Source organism: Rhamphochromis sp. 'chilingali' (genome assembly GCF_963969265.1).
Source record: "Rhamphochromis sp. 'chilingali' genome assembly, chromosome: 16".
In the NCBI taxonomy this organism is placed as follows: Eukaryota; Metazoa; Chordata; class Actinopteri; order Cichliformes; family Cichlidae; genus Rhamphochromis; species Rhamphochromis sp. 'chilingali'.
This window is the reverse complement of record NC_137943.1, coordinates 28050410-28068679: the sequence shown is the minus strand read 5'-3', so window position 1 is coordinate 28068679 and position 18270 is coordinate 28050410. Positions and strand designations below refer to the sequence as shown.

The following is an 18270-nucleotide window of genomic DNA, read 5'->3' as shown; positions in this document are numbered from 1 at the left end:
CTAGCGGCTTATGAAAACAACTATTAGATAATCTTTTTCATAATTACACTAAAGACTGGAATGTGACCCTGTATTACATCCGAGTAATAACTTTAGTTACACATTTAAAACAAGGATATAACCACTATTTGCTGGAAGGAGGGCCAGTGAGTGAAATCATGATCACATTTTATTTTAATTCATATTGTCTCCACTGTGCAGCTGTTCATGTTTTGCTGTTTTTTTGGTGGCCTATTTTTGTTTTATCTATTGCACAGTCATCCTAATTACAGTATTATGCCCTGCAGAACAGAAATCTCCTGTAAACCAATTTTAACTGAGTCAAGGCAGTTACATTGAACTAATTTTATCGGTAATGTCCCTTTGTGGTAAACAGAATGACTGATTTAAATTTAATGACCCCCTACTGCAGGTACAGCTCATGGCATTGTGATAGCCACCGGTGACCGAACGGTGATGGGTCGCATCGCCACTCTGGCATCTGAGCTGGAGGTCCGCCAGACACCTATCAGCATCGAGATCGAGCATTTCATCCACATCATCACTGGTGTGGCTGTTTTCTTGGGAGTCAGTTTCTTCATCCTGTCACTCATCCTGGGATACACGTGGCTGGAGGCCGTCATTTTCCTCATTGGCATCATTGTAGCTAATGTGCCTGAGGGGCTTCTGGCTACTGTCACTGTGAGTATAGTGTATCTGAGTGTTTGTGCGTCTCTCTCCCTTTTTTTTGTTTTTTGTTTTTTTAGAACAATAAGTTTTATAATAATGATTTTCTCCAAAATATATCTGCAAGATTTTCTATAAATAGCCGAGCATTTTAAAAGGTTTAATGAGAGTTTATGTCCCTGCACAGCTTCTTTCTGTCCTTGCTGCAATGACACAATGTGCACTTCAGTTTACAATAATCCCCTGTTGCAAGATCACTCCATAATATGCTTCTGGGAAAAGGAAGTGAATGGAGCCATGTGGGAAAGAAAAACTGGCTGTGCTACACAAAGATACAAAATGGTGTTTGAAATGGTAGTTTTAAACAAAGAATATGATTCAGGTTGATTGCAGGGGGGGCTTTTACAGGTACTTTTTTTTTACATCAACAGCAAGATTTTGTTTAAATAAACTGTAAAGAACCATCATAATGAGCAGAGCGAGGCAGGAGCTGACTAGTGTGTGGACTGTAGTGTGTGGGTATGTTGGATTACTTTTTGTACATTTGATTGCGGTCTAGCTTTTGGTTGTACAAGGTATCATTAGCATGATTACTTAAAGCTGCTTTCTTTGTGTTTTTGCAATTTGGAAGATCAGAAACTAGCTTCTGAAATTACTGTAAGAAAATGGAAAGTTTTCATTTGTTTTTAAGCTCTGTTTTCTAGCTTTGATGGACATTCTTCACCTGTTAAATATGTATAGCAGAAGTCTGTCTGTGTCTATTGATAATGGGAATTTAAGATCACAGGCAGCAATAATGAAACCAACAAACAAACAAAAAAGACTTAAAGGCTTTACAAAAATTAGGAAAATAGCAGTAGGTGGCATTAATTTCCCACGGGCTTTTCATCTCGAGCAGCTGCTTTCATACCCATTTGATATTGTTGACATAAACATATTGATTAGTGCAGGTTTGCATGTGCCAGTTCCAAAGCCCTGATGGCATGCCTGCTGGCTCACTGTCACGGTTTACTGGCACATCTACGTGGAACCAAGCCATCATCAATGTTATTAGTTACACCTGTGCTTTTCCTATCACTAATTTACCCTCGCTGAATGTTAGGTGTAGGTCTAATGATCTTACAGAACACAGCAAAGTGATTTATTACCGAACCTTGTTCTTACAAAAAAAAAAAGTAGCTAACTTTTTCTGCAACAACAAACAGAGAGCAGGTTGAGGGGGATGCCAGCTGGCATTTTAAATGCCATCAGTCGACATTTCAGTGGTCGCAGAAAATAAATTAACTTCCAGTGGCTGGTTTCTTTAGTTGCATTCCCTTTAAATACATCATACAGTAAGGTATGTGTGAAAATGCTTGTGTGTACATTATGTGTGATATATTAGTTGCTATGTGGGTGACATATGGAATATGTCCACTCATCATATTTTTATGTTCTTGTTCACCTGCTGTTAACTAACCAGCGAGATCCTCACACACATACACACACTCTCATTGAGAAGGTACCCGGACCACGCATGGTTTCACATGCACAAACACTTGAATGCTCCGCTGCGTACACATGCTTTCACAATCATCCATCCTCGCCTCTCCTTTTTCTCCCTCCCCTACTCTTTCTCTGCCCTCACCTCCCACTGTCCTCCCAGGTGTGTCTGACTCTCACTGCCAAGCGAATGGCCAAGAAGAACTGTCTAGTAAAGAACCTGGAGGCCGTAGAGACTCTCGGCTCCACCTCCACCATCTGCTCCGACAAGACGGGCACGCTGACCCAGAACCGTATGACGGTGGCCCACATGTGGTTCGACAACCAGATCCATGATGCGGACACCACCGAGGACCAGACTGGTAAGACTGAGATGAAAGGAGAGGAGGAAAACAAGGGGGAAAGTAAGGAAAGAGAGAGAGAGAGCTTGGAGAGTGAAAGATATAAAGGAGAGATGGAGTGGGGGATGCGGAGGGGGGGGAGTGCGACCACCTGCTGAAATTCATCTGTCCAATGTTCACACCGCCAACCAACAAGGCTGTTCACTCTACTGCTTGGATTAATTGAGCAGCGGTATGCGGTGGGCAGCATAACCCTCAGCTACAAACGTGTCTTTTCCCAGAATTCCTCTGCAAGACTGCTTCTGCGGAACCAATCGGATTCTTGACTCCTGTGGAAAATCGAGCCAAAATTTAAAGAAGCTTTTAGCAATAACCAAAAGGTCTGGCAGGAGAAAAAACAGGTGTTCCATGAATACTAATTAGTCCTGAGTAAGACAATTGTGAACTCATACAAGGAATAGCCAGTGGTGCTGACAAAGGCTGTACAAGAGAAACAAGGCAAGAGCTACGAAAAACACAGTGTGTTCAATTTTTTTTTCTCCATAAAGTATGCAGACGATTTTTACAGCTGCTGCAGCCTTTTTAGCCTTTTGTACTGCACCGTGTCAAGCTCAACAATCCCAGCCATAGTGTGTCAGTGTGTTTCCACAATAACGTTGTACACAGTCCAGGAAAATATGAAAAATGAATGCAGGCGCCTGCAGTAGAGTGAAGGTCATTTTCAGTGCAATTGGGTGGGAGGGTTGAAATTTTGATACAAGTCATTTCCAAACACCTTTTTATTTTGAGTCCCTCTAGTTAAAAATGAATGGCATTTTAGAGACTGGGGATTTGAAAAATCACTTTTGTCAAGGAAACAGTGATTGTTCAACTTAACTGACCCTGATTCTATTATTTAGCTACAATATTCAGTTGTACTCTGTGAACTGAGAGTTAAGTCCATAGCATAAATGCTGCATGAGTCCTACTTAAAAAAAAGCCTAACACAGTTCCTTCTCCTATTCTCTCAGGTTTGGGTTTTGACAAGAGCTCTCCTACTTGGACTGCTTTGTCTCGCGTGGCTGGCCTCTGCAACAGAGCTGTTTTCAAACCCGGACAGGCGCACCTTCCCATCGTAATGGTAAAAGAAAGTATATATATATTTATACTGCCACTCACTCACACTTATTGGTGTATTGGTGCCTGAAGAAGTATGTATAATATTTATTTTCCCCCCAATATCCTCTGCTCATCTCCAAAGAAGAGGAGCAGTATTCACAGTGAATTTGGTTCAGATAAAAGAGGGAGAGGCAGCTATATGAATACGCTTTTTGAACAAACAGTGCTGTGTGTGGAGGGCAGAGGTGTAAAGGAGCCAAAGTGCAGCACAGAAGAGGCGTGAAGAATCCAACTAAAAGCGAGCTTTATTAGCAGATAAGTCCAATACAATAAAATCCAAACATTAATCCACAAGGCACGAGGGAGACCAGAACTCTACGGAGGAACTCTGAAAGCAAAGCAGAACAATACAGGACTAAACAGACATAAGCGGATGACATGACCAAGACAAATACAGGGACAGGACAATTTATACAGGCAACTGATTAGGAATTAGACATAGGAGAATAACAAGAAATGGGCACAGACAATCCAGACAATCAGACAGGGAGGAAGTAAAACTGAAAACAAGACACAAAAAACACTAGCAAAGTAAAACAGGAAATGAACCAGAGACGTGAAATAGGAAAGTACATTTTAAACATGCTTGAATTAATTTACACAGAGCGGCAATGCCAGACAAAACAGAGGGCAAGGAAAACTGAAAGTGACTGTACTCTGTGAAGTCAGAAAGCTGACACTCATCTGAAGCAAAATGTGACTCCGAGATCCAAAATATTACAAGAAATAAAAGTCACTATTTGAATAATTATTGAGTTAAGACAGGAATCCAAAATCCTTCCTAAATACTAAAGAAGAAACTGGAGGCCATACACACGCTGAGCAATGACTAAAGCTTAAATACAACAAGAATTAATACTTGAATGATAACAAAAAAGGCAATGCAAGAATATAAAACTTCACCTCAAAATAATCAAGAAGATATACTTCTTGTTTAGCACAGCAGCCAACCGACCAACTAAACAAACAAACAAACAAGCAAACAAAACTCAAAACCCAAGAACCAAAACCAGGGACACTGATCGATTCCTGACTCAGTGCTCTACCAGAATGTGAACACTGGACACATATAATGTAGCACTGAAGACACTATATGTTCATTTATTTAACTTCAATACGGAAAATACATGAACATAGCCTCTATAAATGATGGATGAAGCCACTCTTACATTACCTAACACATAAGTTTGACTCTTGTTTTAAAACCTTAAGTTGAACATTGTTTCCATCACCATCTTCCTTTTTTTTTGAAACCGTATGTCACCAGCTGAGGGGTGGATGTGACACCACACATTCATAAGTTAGTGACTTGTCAATCACAAGTCCAAAGCATGCACTTTTTAAAATATATATCTTATTTTAAATAGAAGCTTACATATTAAAAAAAAAATCACGTTGTATTCAGTAAGACTAGAGACTGAGACTTAAACATGTCAAGGAAATGTTACAGAGGTCATAAATCAAGAGAAAATGAGCATGTTCTCAAACGCTTCTGTTATTACCAGGTTTCTTTTTGCAACCAAAATAGTCACGCACTGCTGGCTGGCAGAAAGAACCGAGGTTCAAGGCTTTAGCCCCAGAGGCTACATCTATCTTTTATATACACTGTGTGGGCATAACCCACTCTCCTCCTGTCTCTGATTGGCTTACTCCAGCCAGTCATCACTTGTCATGTCCAAACCCAGCCAAACCAACCAATGAAGGCAATGAGTATTCACCAATCAAAAACAGGGTAAGGAAGGATGCGCTTCACCATCCTTGGAGAAAAAAATAACCTGCCGTACTGAAAGATAGATGTCGTTTGGGATTTATAAGTGGTTCTATGCAATGCAGCATGAAAAATAGATATGTACCTGCCGCATGTATACCATGCAACACAGCAGCGATCACGCTATAACATCAAGTTACTGAAAACTTTGCATTTATATTTCAGCTTCGTGAATTATCTCTACTCCCTAAAAAGGTGGAGTATACCACTTTTAGTTTAATCCAAGGGCATTCTGAGTGGGTCTTTTATATTTGGATCAAATAATGCATGCACATTATTCATGACATGATTTTTGACAACATGGTTTGCCAGTAGGGTGAACTTAACAACATGTGGGAAGTGTTAGCTGAGTTGTCACTCCAAAATAAGAAGTGGTGAAATCAGTGTTCACTCACTAAAGCTAAAAAAAGATTTAAAAAAAATGTTTGGGTTGCTGTCAGTTTAATTCATGACAAGACTGAAAACTGTTAAACCTATAAGTGCTGTTGTTGTGCCCACAGGCGTAGATAGATAAACTTCACATACACACATTTGTTGCTAAAATAGCTTTAAAGTTAAAGTACAGAAAAATGCAAAAAGCAGAGTCAAACAGCAGCAACTTTTGTAACATAAATCAAAGCACTTGTTACACATCTTAGCCTCTTTTAATGTTCCATGCAGACAAAGTGGTGATACTTCCGATCAAAGATTTATATGCTTGAATATGTGCTTAACTAAAAGTGGCAATAAAGCCATGTAAAAGTAGTATAAGTGTAAAAGACCCTAATAAAAAAAAATGTAAAAGTAAATAATTTAAAATGTATTTAAAGTCCACGCAGAAGAATAGACCTGATCATGTTATTATAATACTTATTACATCATATATCTGGCGTTTGCAGTTTGCACGTTGTTCAAACGGGGGCTAATTTAAACGTTTGCACATACTGCCGGCAATTTAATCTATAAGGTTAACATTGTTAACAGAGATTCAATTTGAAATCTCAATCTGAAAATTTACTGGCGTACATAAATAATATAAATGTAGCGAAGCTAGAAGGAAAACATTTGCCTCTGAAATGTAATGCAGCGTAGGTATACAACAGCACGAAATGCCGCAACTGCTGTTTGCATTATTCAAATATGAGCATATAAAAGATGTATATTTTCTAAATGATCATACACTTTATCTTTAAATGAATCACGCCATCAGCTCCCATACTGAGTGTATTAGAGGTTAAAAGCACAATGTTCTCCTTTGAAATGCGTAACGCTGAAAAGCATAATGGCACTATGCTCAAGAAAAGTGTAAACACTTCAAAAGAAACGTATGCACCGTGCTTTACATTAGAGTAGCCGTTATTGTGTCTCTTATCAGAAAGAGTATTACACAGATCCCTGAGAGTGGAATTTTTTTTTTTACATGTTGAGTTTTCATACCTTCTGCCTGAGGGTATCGGCTCCGGCTCTTTGTACAGGATGTGGTTCGGGTCTCTGGTAATTTCGAGGCTCTCCCTTCTCACTGTCTCTTCAAACATCTCTTGGATGAGACGAGAGGGAAAAGATGGGGCCAGCATGCCAATTATGTTCCCTGCCCTTCTGATCAGATTTTGAAGTTGTTATCTCAGTTTAACGGACTGGTTACCAAACCTTCTTGTTATGCCATACTTGAGCAAAGATAGTTTGTATTCTCTCCTGTGGTCAGCCCATCCTCAGCTGCATGGCAGCCACAGGGGAATGAAAACAACCCATAAAAATAATTTGTCAGTACCACTTGACACTTGGCTTGGCATCTCTCTCACACATAAATACACATACACAGAGGATAATCCAATGCACCCCTGGAAATGACTCCCCCAGCACAGATACACAAACACACACACACTGCTGGAAAGGTAAGTCAATAATATCTCCGTCTTCTACCGACTGCTGCCCCTCCAAACTGTGCTACATTGACCTAAAGAAATTCTCAGCATGGCTCTCAGTGACAGGGATTACAGCTTCTTGACTCAGATGGGAGCAGACGGTGCCAGTGCAGCCTCTGTACCCCTCAAGGTGGGCAGATTTGCTCCTTGGATTAAGTGACACGCGTATATCCCAGCAGCCCTCGAACACAGCAGTCGAGGCTTCATTAACATTACGCGAACAAGTACCCATCTTACTCGGGAAAGGAGATGGAATTTCCATGATCTATTTATTCATTCATGAAAAGGCACAAACAAGGACAAATCTTGTGGAGTGCGTGTCCTTGTTTGGCGGCCGTTCATGAATGAATAAACAGAAACAAAGAGAAATTTCTTGTCTTGGTTTAGCTCCCACTGGTGTATCGGGTGTCAGGTCAATCAGTTTAGCATGGATTTTAATAAATTGGCTCTAAGAGTGGTTTGAAATGCCGTTATTATCATGGAATTTTTATGAAGGTGGATTTCACAGGTTATCAAAAAAGAATTTTCTCTAAAATTATCCAAGTATCACAGCAAGCAACTTTATCAGACAAGTTAAAGCTGATAAACCTCGAAAAACAAAGAAATATCAAACAAGCTGCTTCTAGGAAAAAGAGAATAATACTACTTTGAGACTCGTGAAATAGGCTTTCTTACCATCTGTGTAAAGTTTATTGCAGGACACACTCTGAGACATGGATCTAATAAGCTTAGTTACAACATCAAGTTTGATGTATGCAGATTGTACCCACTGATTCACTCCCCACAAGGCATCAATTCCCACGATATTTCGCTCCATACTACAACCTCCTTGAAAACAGCTAGAGGACACATCAATCTTGTGCTGCCACAGCTCAATAAATTACATTTTTTATTAGAATCCCAAACATTAGGTTTGCTTTTTTCCACTTTGACACCCATATATTTTTGATCAGCGCGTTATCTCCCAGCTCCTTTCCCATTCATTGGTTAGCAGATGTAGATCTTATCAGCAGACACGTTGTAAGATGGTCTTTCTAAATTTCTTTCCCAGGCTGCTTTTAGTCACAGACTGTTATAACAGCCAACTTTGAAGGCCTCTTTGTGTGGAATATTAAAATCTGTTTTCCAGCCATGACCAAAGATATTGCCGCGGTTCTTTCTCGTTGGATGTCTTTCATCTGCGATAGTACAAACACATATAGTGTAGCTTATACTTGAAGATACTCTGTATCTGTCCTCATGTGGAAGCAGTTTACAAATATTAAGACTTATGAAGCTTTTTCTTTTGAATTAAGGTCACATGTAGCTACACAGGAAAAAAATGCCATCAACCTCAATGACCTCAATGAATATGATCTGAGATAATTTGTTATACTGGAGCTTGTGTTTTGTTGGACTCAGTATTTAGAATTAGTAGAATTAATTGGTCGGGGTTAGAAAAAGATCACGTTTTAGATATAAAAGCAACATTAAACAGATGAATTTCTATCGTCTTAAGGAAACGGCTATAAACAGTGGCTTCAGATTTTTATAGGTCATCATAACAGCTAGGACAAATGATTTAAGGAGCGCTTTAATTAAATATGGTTTACTCAGGCACTCGAGAAAATAACTCCATCAAGGACAGTTCTTCACCACCGGCGACACACATGTGGGTGGTCTGTGGAAACAGAGCTGAAGACCCCCAGCTACAGCTGGAGCATATCTGAGAAACTGGCCCCGCTACAGACTGAAGTGTAAAGTCTTTGTTGCTGCCCTACATGCCAGATAAATAGATCAAGCATCAAAATTAACCTTTTCTTCCTGAATTTCCTTGAGTATATTATTTTTTCACACCACTATTGGAAAAATATAACCTAATAATTTACTCATTTACTACAATCTTAGCAACCAATTTGCTGCTGATTATTGCCAACAGGCAATACTCATGTCACGGTCTGGGGGGCAGACCGTGGGGGATGTTGGAGAAAGGACCCAAACGCTGGACTTAATGAAATGAACAGTGGGTTTATTTACAGTGAGGTAAATGTACACCACACATTGAATCTCCAAAAGTGCTCCCTCGACTCCCGTGACGTGTCTTCTCCCAAGTGCTGGTATCCCGTGCTCTCTGCTCCTGTGCCTTCACACACCCCGTGTGTCTTGCAGTCCTGTGTTCCACTCTCCTGAGGAAAAAAACACAGACACAGCCGTTATGGCACCAACTCCAGCAGGCATACACTGACCAGCACTACAAACACTGACATGGAGTCTAACTCAACGATCCTGCGCCGGAGGAAGCTCCATTGCTCTGTTAAGTAGCTCCCCCGACGATCCTGATCAGAAGCAGGTGTGTGGTAAGCTAGGCGTGACCAGCAGCTGGCAGGGCCACACCCATCAGGCCTGCAGGTGGCTGTCCTTCATCCTCCAGCCTCACACACATACACACACCAGCATTGAACACAAGAACACAGTGCAGCAAACATACATCCAATACACTAATAACAATAAAGGTCCACACTGTTCACGAACCCCGAGTCCCCGGAACCGGGTCCGTGACAACTCAAATGTCTTCCTCCAACAGTATTTATTTAGAAAATCATCAAGACCTTTAGAAGCTGCCCTTGAGAGTTTACAAACAGCATATGTACCCAACTAATTAGCTATATTTTTCCTGAAGAAACTGGGCTGTTTTAATAAAACTCTTCCTCATCTTGTAGATTTTTTAAAAAGGGGAAAACATTGACTTCTTTAACATGAAGTTATTAACTTAGACAACAATATTGTGGCCAGCATTGGTAATTCAGATCATACTCCACTACCTGCATAATTAATAAGAAACATAATGGATGTAAAGGAAGTCCTCTCGGGTATCTCAGCTAGTGTTTTAATCAATTAAATAACACATAATCCCAAAGCTTCCCTCCACTGCAGTACGATAAACACAGGCAATGAGACAGACAACACTCATTTCCTAATATGCATATGTTAGTGACTGTGCTAATGTGCTCCTGTGTGTGTTTCCCCAGAGGGAGACAGCGGGGGACGCATCAGAGTCAGCTCTGTTGAAATCCATCGAAGTGTGCTGTGGGAGTGTTCGTGACATGAGAGCTGCAAACCCCAAAGTGGCAGAGATCCCATTCAACTCCACCAACAAATATCAGGTATTGCATGAGACTAGTGTCACGTCATGGCTTTGGGCTTGAACTGATGAGAAAATTAACACAAGGCTGAAATTTATTACTGTGCATTCTGGGTTTTTGTATATATACATATATTAAGCAACCTAAAAATGTAATAGAGTAACTGTTATGTAAATAGATATTGTTGCTCACTAGCCAGAGGAGGTATTTATTTCTAATCTTGACCAATTTTATGTTTATGAAAGCTGCACTAACATATGTTATCACATAAAACTGACTGCTTTTCTGTCAATTTTTGTATTAAAATCAATTTTTGCAATGTTTTAACAATCTAGATTTCTAGATTCTAGAATCAGTGTGAGCAAGACTACACAAAAACAAATAATGCCATGAAACTTAGTGAAAGACAAGGACAAAGTCTTTAAAATGTCGGCATGGGTCCAGATCTTTTGGGTTGCAGTTCCAGTGGTTTTATTTTTAATGTATTCATTTTATTTATTCATTCATTTCAATTAAGAGGTTATTCCTCTATTTACTTTAAATGATCTTTCACAGTTCTGTCAGAGCTGTGGTGAGTTTTTCACACAGATTTCCAAGACGTCCATGAGAGGAAAAAAACTGAATTTTTTCCTTATATGCCAGAACTAAATCATGCATATTCATTTTTTAATCTTTTCCTACTGAGGGAAGGCAGCCTGAACATGTCTGCTCTTTTACCAGAGACACCCTGCTTAAAATTCGCACTGCTGCACGCATTCATACTTGGAAGCTGCCCAACAAGCCACAAATGCAGCATTGTTGGTAACAGGAAAAACGGTTGCAGCATTAAAGCAATGTGTTTTATTTATGTTAGAAAGATACATCAGGATTATGAACTGGCTTGGCTGGGATACTAAGAAAGTGCTCTGCTGTTGCCTTTCAATGCACAGAAATCCCATTTGTAAATCTATTGTATGTTGAATATGCTATTGAATTGTAAATGGGTTGGTAACCTGCTTATAAACAGTGCCTGAATAAAAAGGCCTAACATGCCGGGAGAAGAACAGGTGAGAAGACCTGGATGTACATCACTAATTAAAATTTTCCATCATGCTAGACAATATCAAACATTTGCAGAGGTAGCTTCTTATGAGACTGAGCAAAGACAAGCATGCTCTGTAATATTATTTTTTCACCAAAGTGGATTAAAAAAAATTGAGGAGAAGCTATTTTTTTAATAAAATTGAACAAACATTTCCCATCCAGTATCTGTAGTAGAGAGGCAGTTGTGAAAGGTCTTACGTTAATCCACATGCTTCACTCCGTCCTCTAACAGTCAACACCAACAGAGCCAAAAGTTAATACTGAACTATATGAAGCCATCACGCAGAGCATTAACACCTTGCTCAGGGGAAGTGTAACAATTAACGCACAGAGATGTGTGTTCGCTTCGCTTTTCCACACCCAGTCTTTCCCAGCTTGTGTGGAGATTCGAACCAGCATATGAATTGCACAGCAGCAGTGTTGAAGCAAACAAAGTACTTCCCGCATGCATCTTGTGCACCTGTTCCCTGACTTAGAATAGGCACGTCTGTGTTAGGGGAGGGGAAATAAAGCAATTTTGCTCTGGTTTTCTGAGATTAGATATGTTGTGACTCAGATACAAATTACCTTGGGGAATGTGTGTGTGTGTGTGTGTGTGTGTGTGTGTGTGTGTGTGTGTGTGTGTGTGTGTGTGTGTGTGTGTGTGTGTGTGTGTGTGTGTGTGAGGGAGTGTGTGCACACAAACTACTGTAGGTATGGGGGAAGGGATAATGCAAGGTGCTACACCAGAGGAATATATGCAATTGGGTAAATGAATGTCCCTTCAACATAAGGCATACATATGACTTTCAAGGTACACTCAGTCAATTCAACCTTGAGATGATTTTTTTTAACCAGTTGGAAAATATGACAGCAGTGAAAACAAAATAAAAAAAATAATAAATAAAAAATCAGACTAACAATAGACAATCCACAATGAACCGCATGTGTGTATTGTTTTTAAAGCAAATCCCACAGTGTCCTCACATTTCCTCCTGTGCGTTTTCTTCTAGCTCTCTATCCATGAAGCGGAGGACAATCCCGCTGGTCATATTCTGGTCATGAAGGGAGCTCCCGAAAGAATCCTGGACAGGTTGGTTAATCAATAATGGATCGATTATATGTCTCAGTAGGAAAATAGCACAAAATTTGACTCGTTTTTCATTTAATGTTTCCTGTTGCTTTGTGGTTGCGGTAAAAAAAGACTCTATCCAGGCTGTTAATTTTCTATATATTGCTTTGTTACTGTCAGGGAAAAGATTAAAATCCAGCAACATAATAAAACTGGTTGTTTTTATCTTTTTTTCATAGGCTTTGTTTAAAATATGGCAGCAATATCCTTTAATTTGTCTTTATTCATGCATAATATTTACAAGTGGGAACAGGTTAAGAAAACTTAACATTTATGCACCCGCATGATTGGGATTCATTTTGGCACTGTTTAACAGTCTGATGGATGCTCCACTGTTAGAGGCGGCAGGGCGCAGAGTCACTAGAGGTGGGCGGTAGATGACCAGGGGAAAAATGTGAAGTTAAACTTACCTGAAAGAACATTTTTTCTTATTCTATCATGTTGACATTTATTTTACTAAAATTAAACTTATTTTTTCCCTTAAAAAAAAAAAGATGATAGTTGTTTTAAAAAACAGTATGACTTGGGGTGGAAAAAGTTATTGCACTTTAACAGCTACTTTTGCAGCAAAAGTTCTACCCGGGGGTAAGTACTAACTACGAAAGTCCCCGGGGAGCTGCATACTTTCAAAGCCTTCTTTCTGCTTGCATTCGCACTGCTAATGGGAAGTCTAACGTGATGTAATAGCTGGCCAGCGGTTGGTAATGCAACATCACCTCTTGTTGTGGTTCTTTGTTTTCTTGTAATCCTGTTTGAGCAGCTTCATTTTCTTTCTGCATTGCTTCACTGTGTGGTGGATGCCTTGTAGCAAGTTGAAGGGAATTGATTTTTTTATTTTTATTTTTTAACGTTTGCCTCTGACAAGTCAAAATCTTGTTGCATTTCCTTCTTTTCATATAGGCACAATAAAGCCTGGATGCCACTGTCAGTTTACTTCTTTGTGTTATTTTCTCCACTTTACGGTTAATAAGAGTTGTTGTATGAGAGTATTGTTTTACCATGGTTTTAAGGGTTTTTTTCATGTGAGCTGTCAGTTCCCTTTTATGCTGAGAAAGTATCTACTTTTAAAAGAAGCAAACAAAACAAAACAAAACCCTCAAAGCAGAGTTGTGAACTACAGGGGTCTCCAGTTTATGCTGTACAGCCACAGAAAAAAAGAGGGCACTACATGTCAAAGTTTGGATTGTGAATAACTTCCTGCTGTCCACATCTCTGCCTAATAATAAGATTAAGCGCTCCTCCAGTGTGCATATACTTTGTATGTAACAGTGGTGCAAAAACAAACCCAACTCAGTGCTGACATGAATATTGAATTTAGAATAAAGCCACAGTAAAGCTGTTGTTGGCTGATAAAAAAACAACTTATCCCTTTAAAGGCGCAAATCTTTTTTGACACCACATATCACATTGTCCATATAGCTGGAGCTCATCCTGCTTATGTAATACAAGCACGCTGATTATTGTAAGCACCGTAGTTCTAAATTTATTATTCATTGTTTTACAGATGCAGCACCATTATGGTACAAGGCCAGGAGGAGCCTATGGATGAAATGTGGAGAGAGGCTTTCCAAAGTGCCTACCTGGAGCTGGGTGGACTGGGAGAAAGGGTGCTTGGTACGTTTATCTAGTGGCACCAAATAAAAGCAGTCTGCTTGGGAATAGGTGGAGAGGAGAAGCAGCTGGACACAGCACTTACTTTTTATAATCGCCTTGGTACACAGGGTAGTTTGCCCTAATGTCCCCATAAAGGTAAAGAATGCTTGCACTGCAAGTTTTTGGCTCTTGCCTTGGATTGGAGCTGACACAGAGCAAACACTTATAACCAATGTTACACAAAATATTAGAAACATTTGTTTGCAGCGTTTTAAGGAGTATCAGGTGAAAATTGAGCAGTAAAATTCAGCACATTTTGGGTTAAAAAAAATCAGTACTGGAAGTTCAGCTTTCGGTGTTTCTAAAGTGTTCGGCATTCTGACTCTGTAAATGTCATCATTTTGACAACCAAGGAGAAAACTTACCTGGCATCTTTTAAAAAGTGCCATAGGTAATAATTATGTGCTATCATCATTTTGTTAGAGTAGGCGTCACAACAGTGGAATATGGAATGGTGCCATTTTAGAGTGAAACTCCTGAAATTGTGTAAATTAGTGTGTCTCAGTTATGCCTTAGGTGATGATGATGATGGGTCGGGTGCTTCTCCCGTTTTAGACTGAGTGTGGTGTTTCATCCAAAGTATCTCACTTTGGGCGATTGGAGAGAGAGATATATGATGGAAGCGATGTGTATCATGAATTAATAAAAATGCCCGATTCAATTTGTGTTGCAAATCTGCGACTTCTGAATCTGAATAAGCATATGGAAATGTACAGGATCACTGCAACCAGATGTATTTTCTGAGGGTGTATTTCATATATAAATCTTACTCACATTTCCTTAACGAGCTTAACTGTAAATAGCAACAGTAACAGTAAAGTCCACCATCAAAAATCAGTATTGCTTATTGTTATATGTTTCCTGGGGGTCGTAAAAAACAAGCGTCTTTTTAAAGTTAAAAATATGTTTCTCTCTTGTTTTTTCAGTAGCTGTAGTGTACTTTGAGATTTCATTTCAGTCTGTTATGAACAATCACCTCACTGATCTCTCTCCTCTTCCAGGCTTCTGCCACTTGAATCTATCCTCATCTCAGTTCCCTCGAGGATTCACCTTCGACTGCGACGACACGAACTTCCCCACTATGCAGCTCTGCTTCCTGGGTCTCATCTCCATGATTGATCCTCCGCGTGCCGCTGTGCCTGACGCAGTGGGTAAATGCCGCTCTGCTGGCATCAAGGTAACACTTTCTGCAGATTAATTTATAGTGCTTCCTGATACTCCTTTCCCTCTGGCTTCATTCATCAAGCTTTTTAAAGAGGGGATTTGCATGTCAAATATCTTTTCAAATCACATAGTGAAGTCCAAATGACAACTGATCACTTCTCAGGACCATGACAGATCATGACCAATGGACAAATTAGTTCAGGCACGGCACAAAGTCAAGCTCAGCTGCAATCCCAACAGATCAGCTGATGTCAGTGTGGGCTGGCATTGACATCAGACTTTTTGCCAGAAGGCTCAGCTAGCCTTCTGGCAAAACCCACACGGGAATGCTATTTTAAGCTGCTGTAAGCTGTCGGAAATGTTCTGCATCTGCAAGCGACTTTGCAGTCCACCTTTATCCCAGGTCCTGCTTTCATGTGTACTGTACATGACTTATTCATTGTCATATGTGTTGCAAGTGATGCCTGTTCTCTGCTATAGTCATACTGCTGATCTCCCCACTTTATGCTTTCCACATAGCTTGTGTAGAGGTCACAGAACAGCAGGCTGCTAAATATATTTCACTGCAGATGGAAAAACCCATCTTCCTTTGACTATGAGTATAGATGAAAATGCTTATGGCATGTTTTGCATAAACACTTTGAAGGCTGGCTGAAGTACCCGAACAGTTTTAGAGTTTGCTCGGTAGTTTATCAGAGCTACTGTTGCAGGTGTGGCTATCTTCGGGTAAGAAGTGACAGACAGTTTTACGAATAAATTATGGCTTTGGGATGAAGAATTCAAAATAATTGGCAAATTGAATTGTTGGCGTTAAAATAAAAAGCATGGAAGGCGATAAAGAATGAGCTGAATATATTCTGATAGCAATTTGTAAAAAGAATCCATTTAGCTAAATGCAGATTCAGTGATTTACTGCAAATTGTCATTATATGTTAATCGACTCCAAATACACAGAGCAGATTTCTTTTTTTTTTTCGTCAGAAAAGTAATAAGCCAGGCCGCAGGAAGGTTAAACAACTTCCAGCAGAGATAAAAATGGATAATGAGGAGAATGAGGCATTCTAACTCAGGGGAACAACTACAAATATGGGGAAAGGATTTTGCATGTTTAATTTCAGGTACAGTAGTTATCACGCTTCTTTTTGAAAGACAACCTGTAATTGGCTTAAAAGTGAACTAGAGGCAGAAGTGACTGAAAATGCTGCTGTATTTATTTTTGTAGAAAACAGCTGGAAAGTTTGTGTTAAAAACATATCTGATAAAAAGTTTAAAACTCAAATGTTTGTGAAGGTTCTCAGTCATCCAAATCATCGTAGTCTAAGGAGCTTGGAAAGAAAAGCGTCTGGGCTTCTTTAAGTTGCTTGAAGATGTTTCACCTCTCATCCGAGAAGCTTCTTCAGTTCTAAGGGTCAATTGGTGGGGAGTCCCAGATTTAAGATCTGTGGGAGTTTCCCCCAAAGAGGGACAATGGACACCCTGGTGATCCTCTACCTAATCACACAAGCCAAGGTGTGAAAACGGGTGTGGGTCACAATCAACCAAGGTTTCAGGTGAGCTCATTGCGAAACATGGACCCACCCTATCATGCGATTTCCTGAGGTCAGATGGCCCAGGATGTGAGTGGGCGTTAAGATGCCTTGGAAGGGATCTCAGTACTCGATTATAGATGGCAGACAGTTGGTGTCGTAAGCCACCGCCTCTGTTCTAAGATGGTCGTTCACAGTGGACATAGATGGCTTCTTTCACTCCTCTTTCAAACCATCTGTCTTCTCTGTCCAAAATGTGAACATTGGCATCCTCGAAAGAGTGACCTTTGACCTTAAGATGCAGATGGACAGCCGAGTCTTGTTCCGTGGAGGTGGCCTTTCTTTAAAACTCCACGTTTCATGACAGTTTTAGTTGAATATATAAACTTTGTTTTGACTGATGCATTAGGACATGTATTAAGCTATATCTCTGTTTTAGTGCCTCTAAAACATATAAATCTAGTTATAGTTTACATTATGGATTGCAGTGTAAGATTTTCACTTTTGCTCTTTATCAAAATAGTTTAAACCTACAGGAAATGATCCCATTTCTAAACAATTTCTACAAATAAATACTCGAAAATATAGTAGCTTTAAAATGATCCAGGGAAATATAATTTTTGTAGCTGTACAGTTGGGTGATTTTGTAGTTTGTAGTTTTGCCTCTTTACCACACCACAATGGATTTTAAATCAAACAATCAAGATGGGATTGTGAAGTACCTCTGAAATTGGGGTACTTTGTATAAAAATGACTGTATTTCCTAAACAGTTAATGTAACACTTTTGGTCAAACCCCTTGAGTTAAAGTTGAAAGTCTGCACTTTAAACGCATCTTGATTATTTGATTTGAAATCCACTTTGGTGGCTTACAGAGGTAAAACTACAAAACAAGACCCGTTTCTTTAAATATTTTTAGCTGGATGTTAAATTTTCATTATGCTGTGTAATCACAATATGTGTGATGTTTAATGTACCTTTATGCAGCCTGTATATGTGCTGCTGAAAGCTTTGGTGGTGACGGTAAAGTAATGAAGCAGATGTTAAAAAATAAGCTAAATGTACTATATGAACAGTACATATGGTTATAGATCCTAATATTTCCCACATTTCCTTTATAGCAGGCTATATATATCCAAGTTAAATGTATACTTATATATACTTCGCTTTTTTATTAGTTTTATAACTTTCCTTTTCAACAGCTTCTCATCAGGGAACTGATTATTTTCCACTGGGTGACTTTGAAAGAACAGAAAATAATCTCCATTATGCAGTATGTTCTTTTGTCACTTCTGT

At 39.5% G+C, this 18270-nt stretch overlaps 1 protein-coding gene across 1 annotated transcript in view; it reads left to right on the top strand.

Moving 5' to 3' along the window:
- The window catches only part of atp1a2a (ATPase Na+/K+ transporting subunit alpha 2a), a 53415-nt gene that overhangs the window by 13418 nt on the left and 21727 nt on the right, over window positions 1-18270 (top strand). The window contains exons 8-14 of the mRNA XM_080862169.1: window positions 413-681; window positions 2312-2510; window positions 3500-3609; window positions 10325-10459; window positions 12514-12593; window positions 14137-14246; window positions 15287-15462. Coding sequence (XP_080718295.1) covers window positions 413-681; window positions 2312-2510; window positions 3500-3609; window positions 10325-10459; window positions 12514-12593; window positions 14137-14246; window positions 15287-15462 — 1079 coding nt within the window. The remainder of the gene's footprint in view (window positions 1-412; window positions 682-2311; window positions 2511-3499; window positions 3610-10324; window positions 10460-12513; window positions 12594-14136; window positions 14247-15286; window positions 15463-18270) is intronic.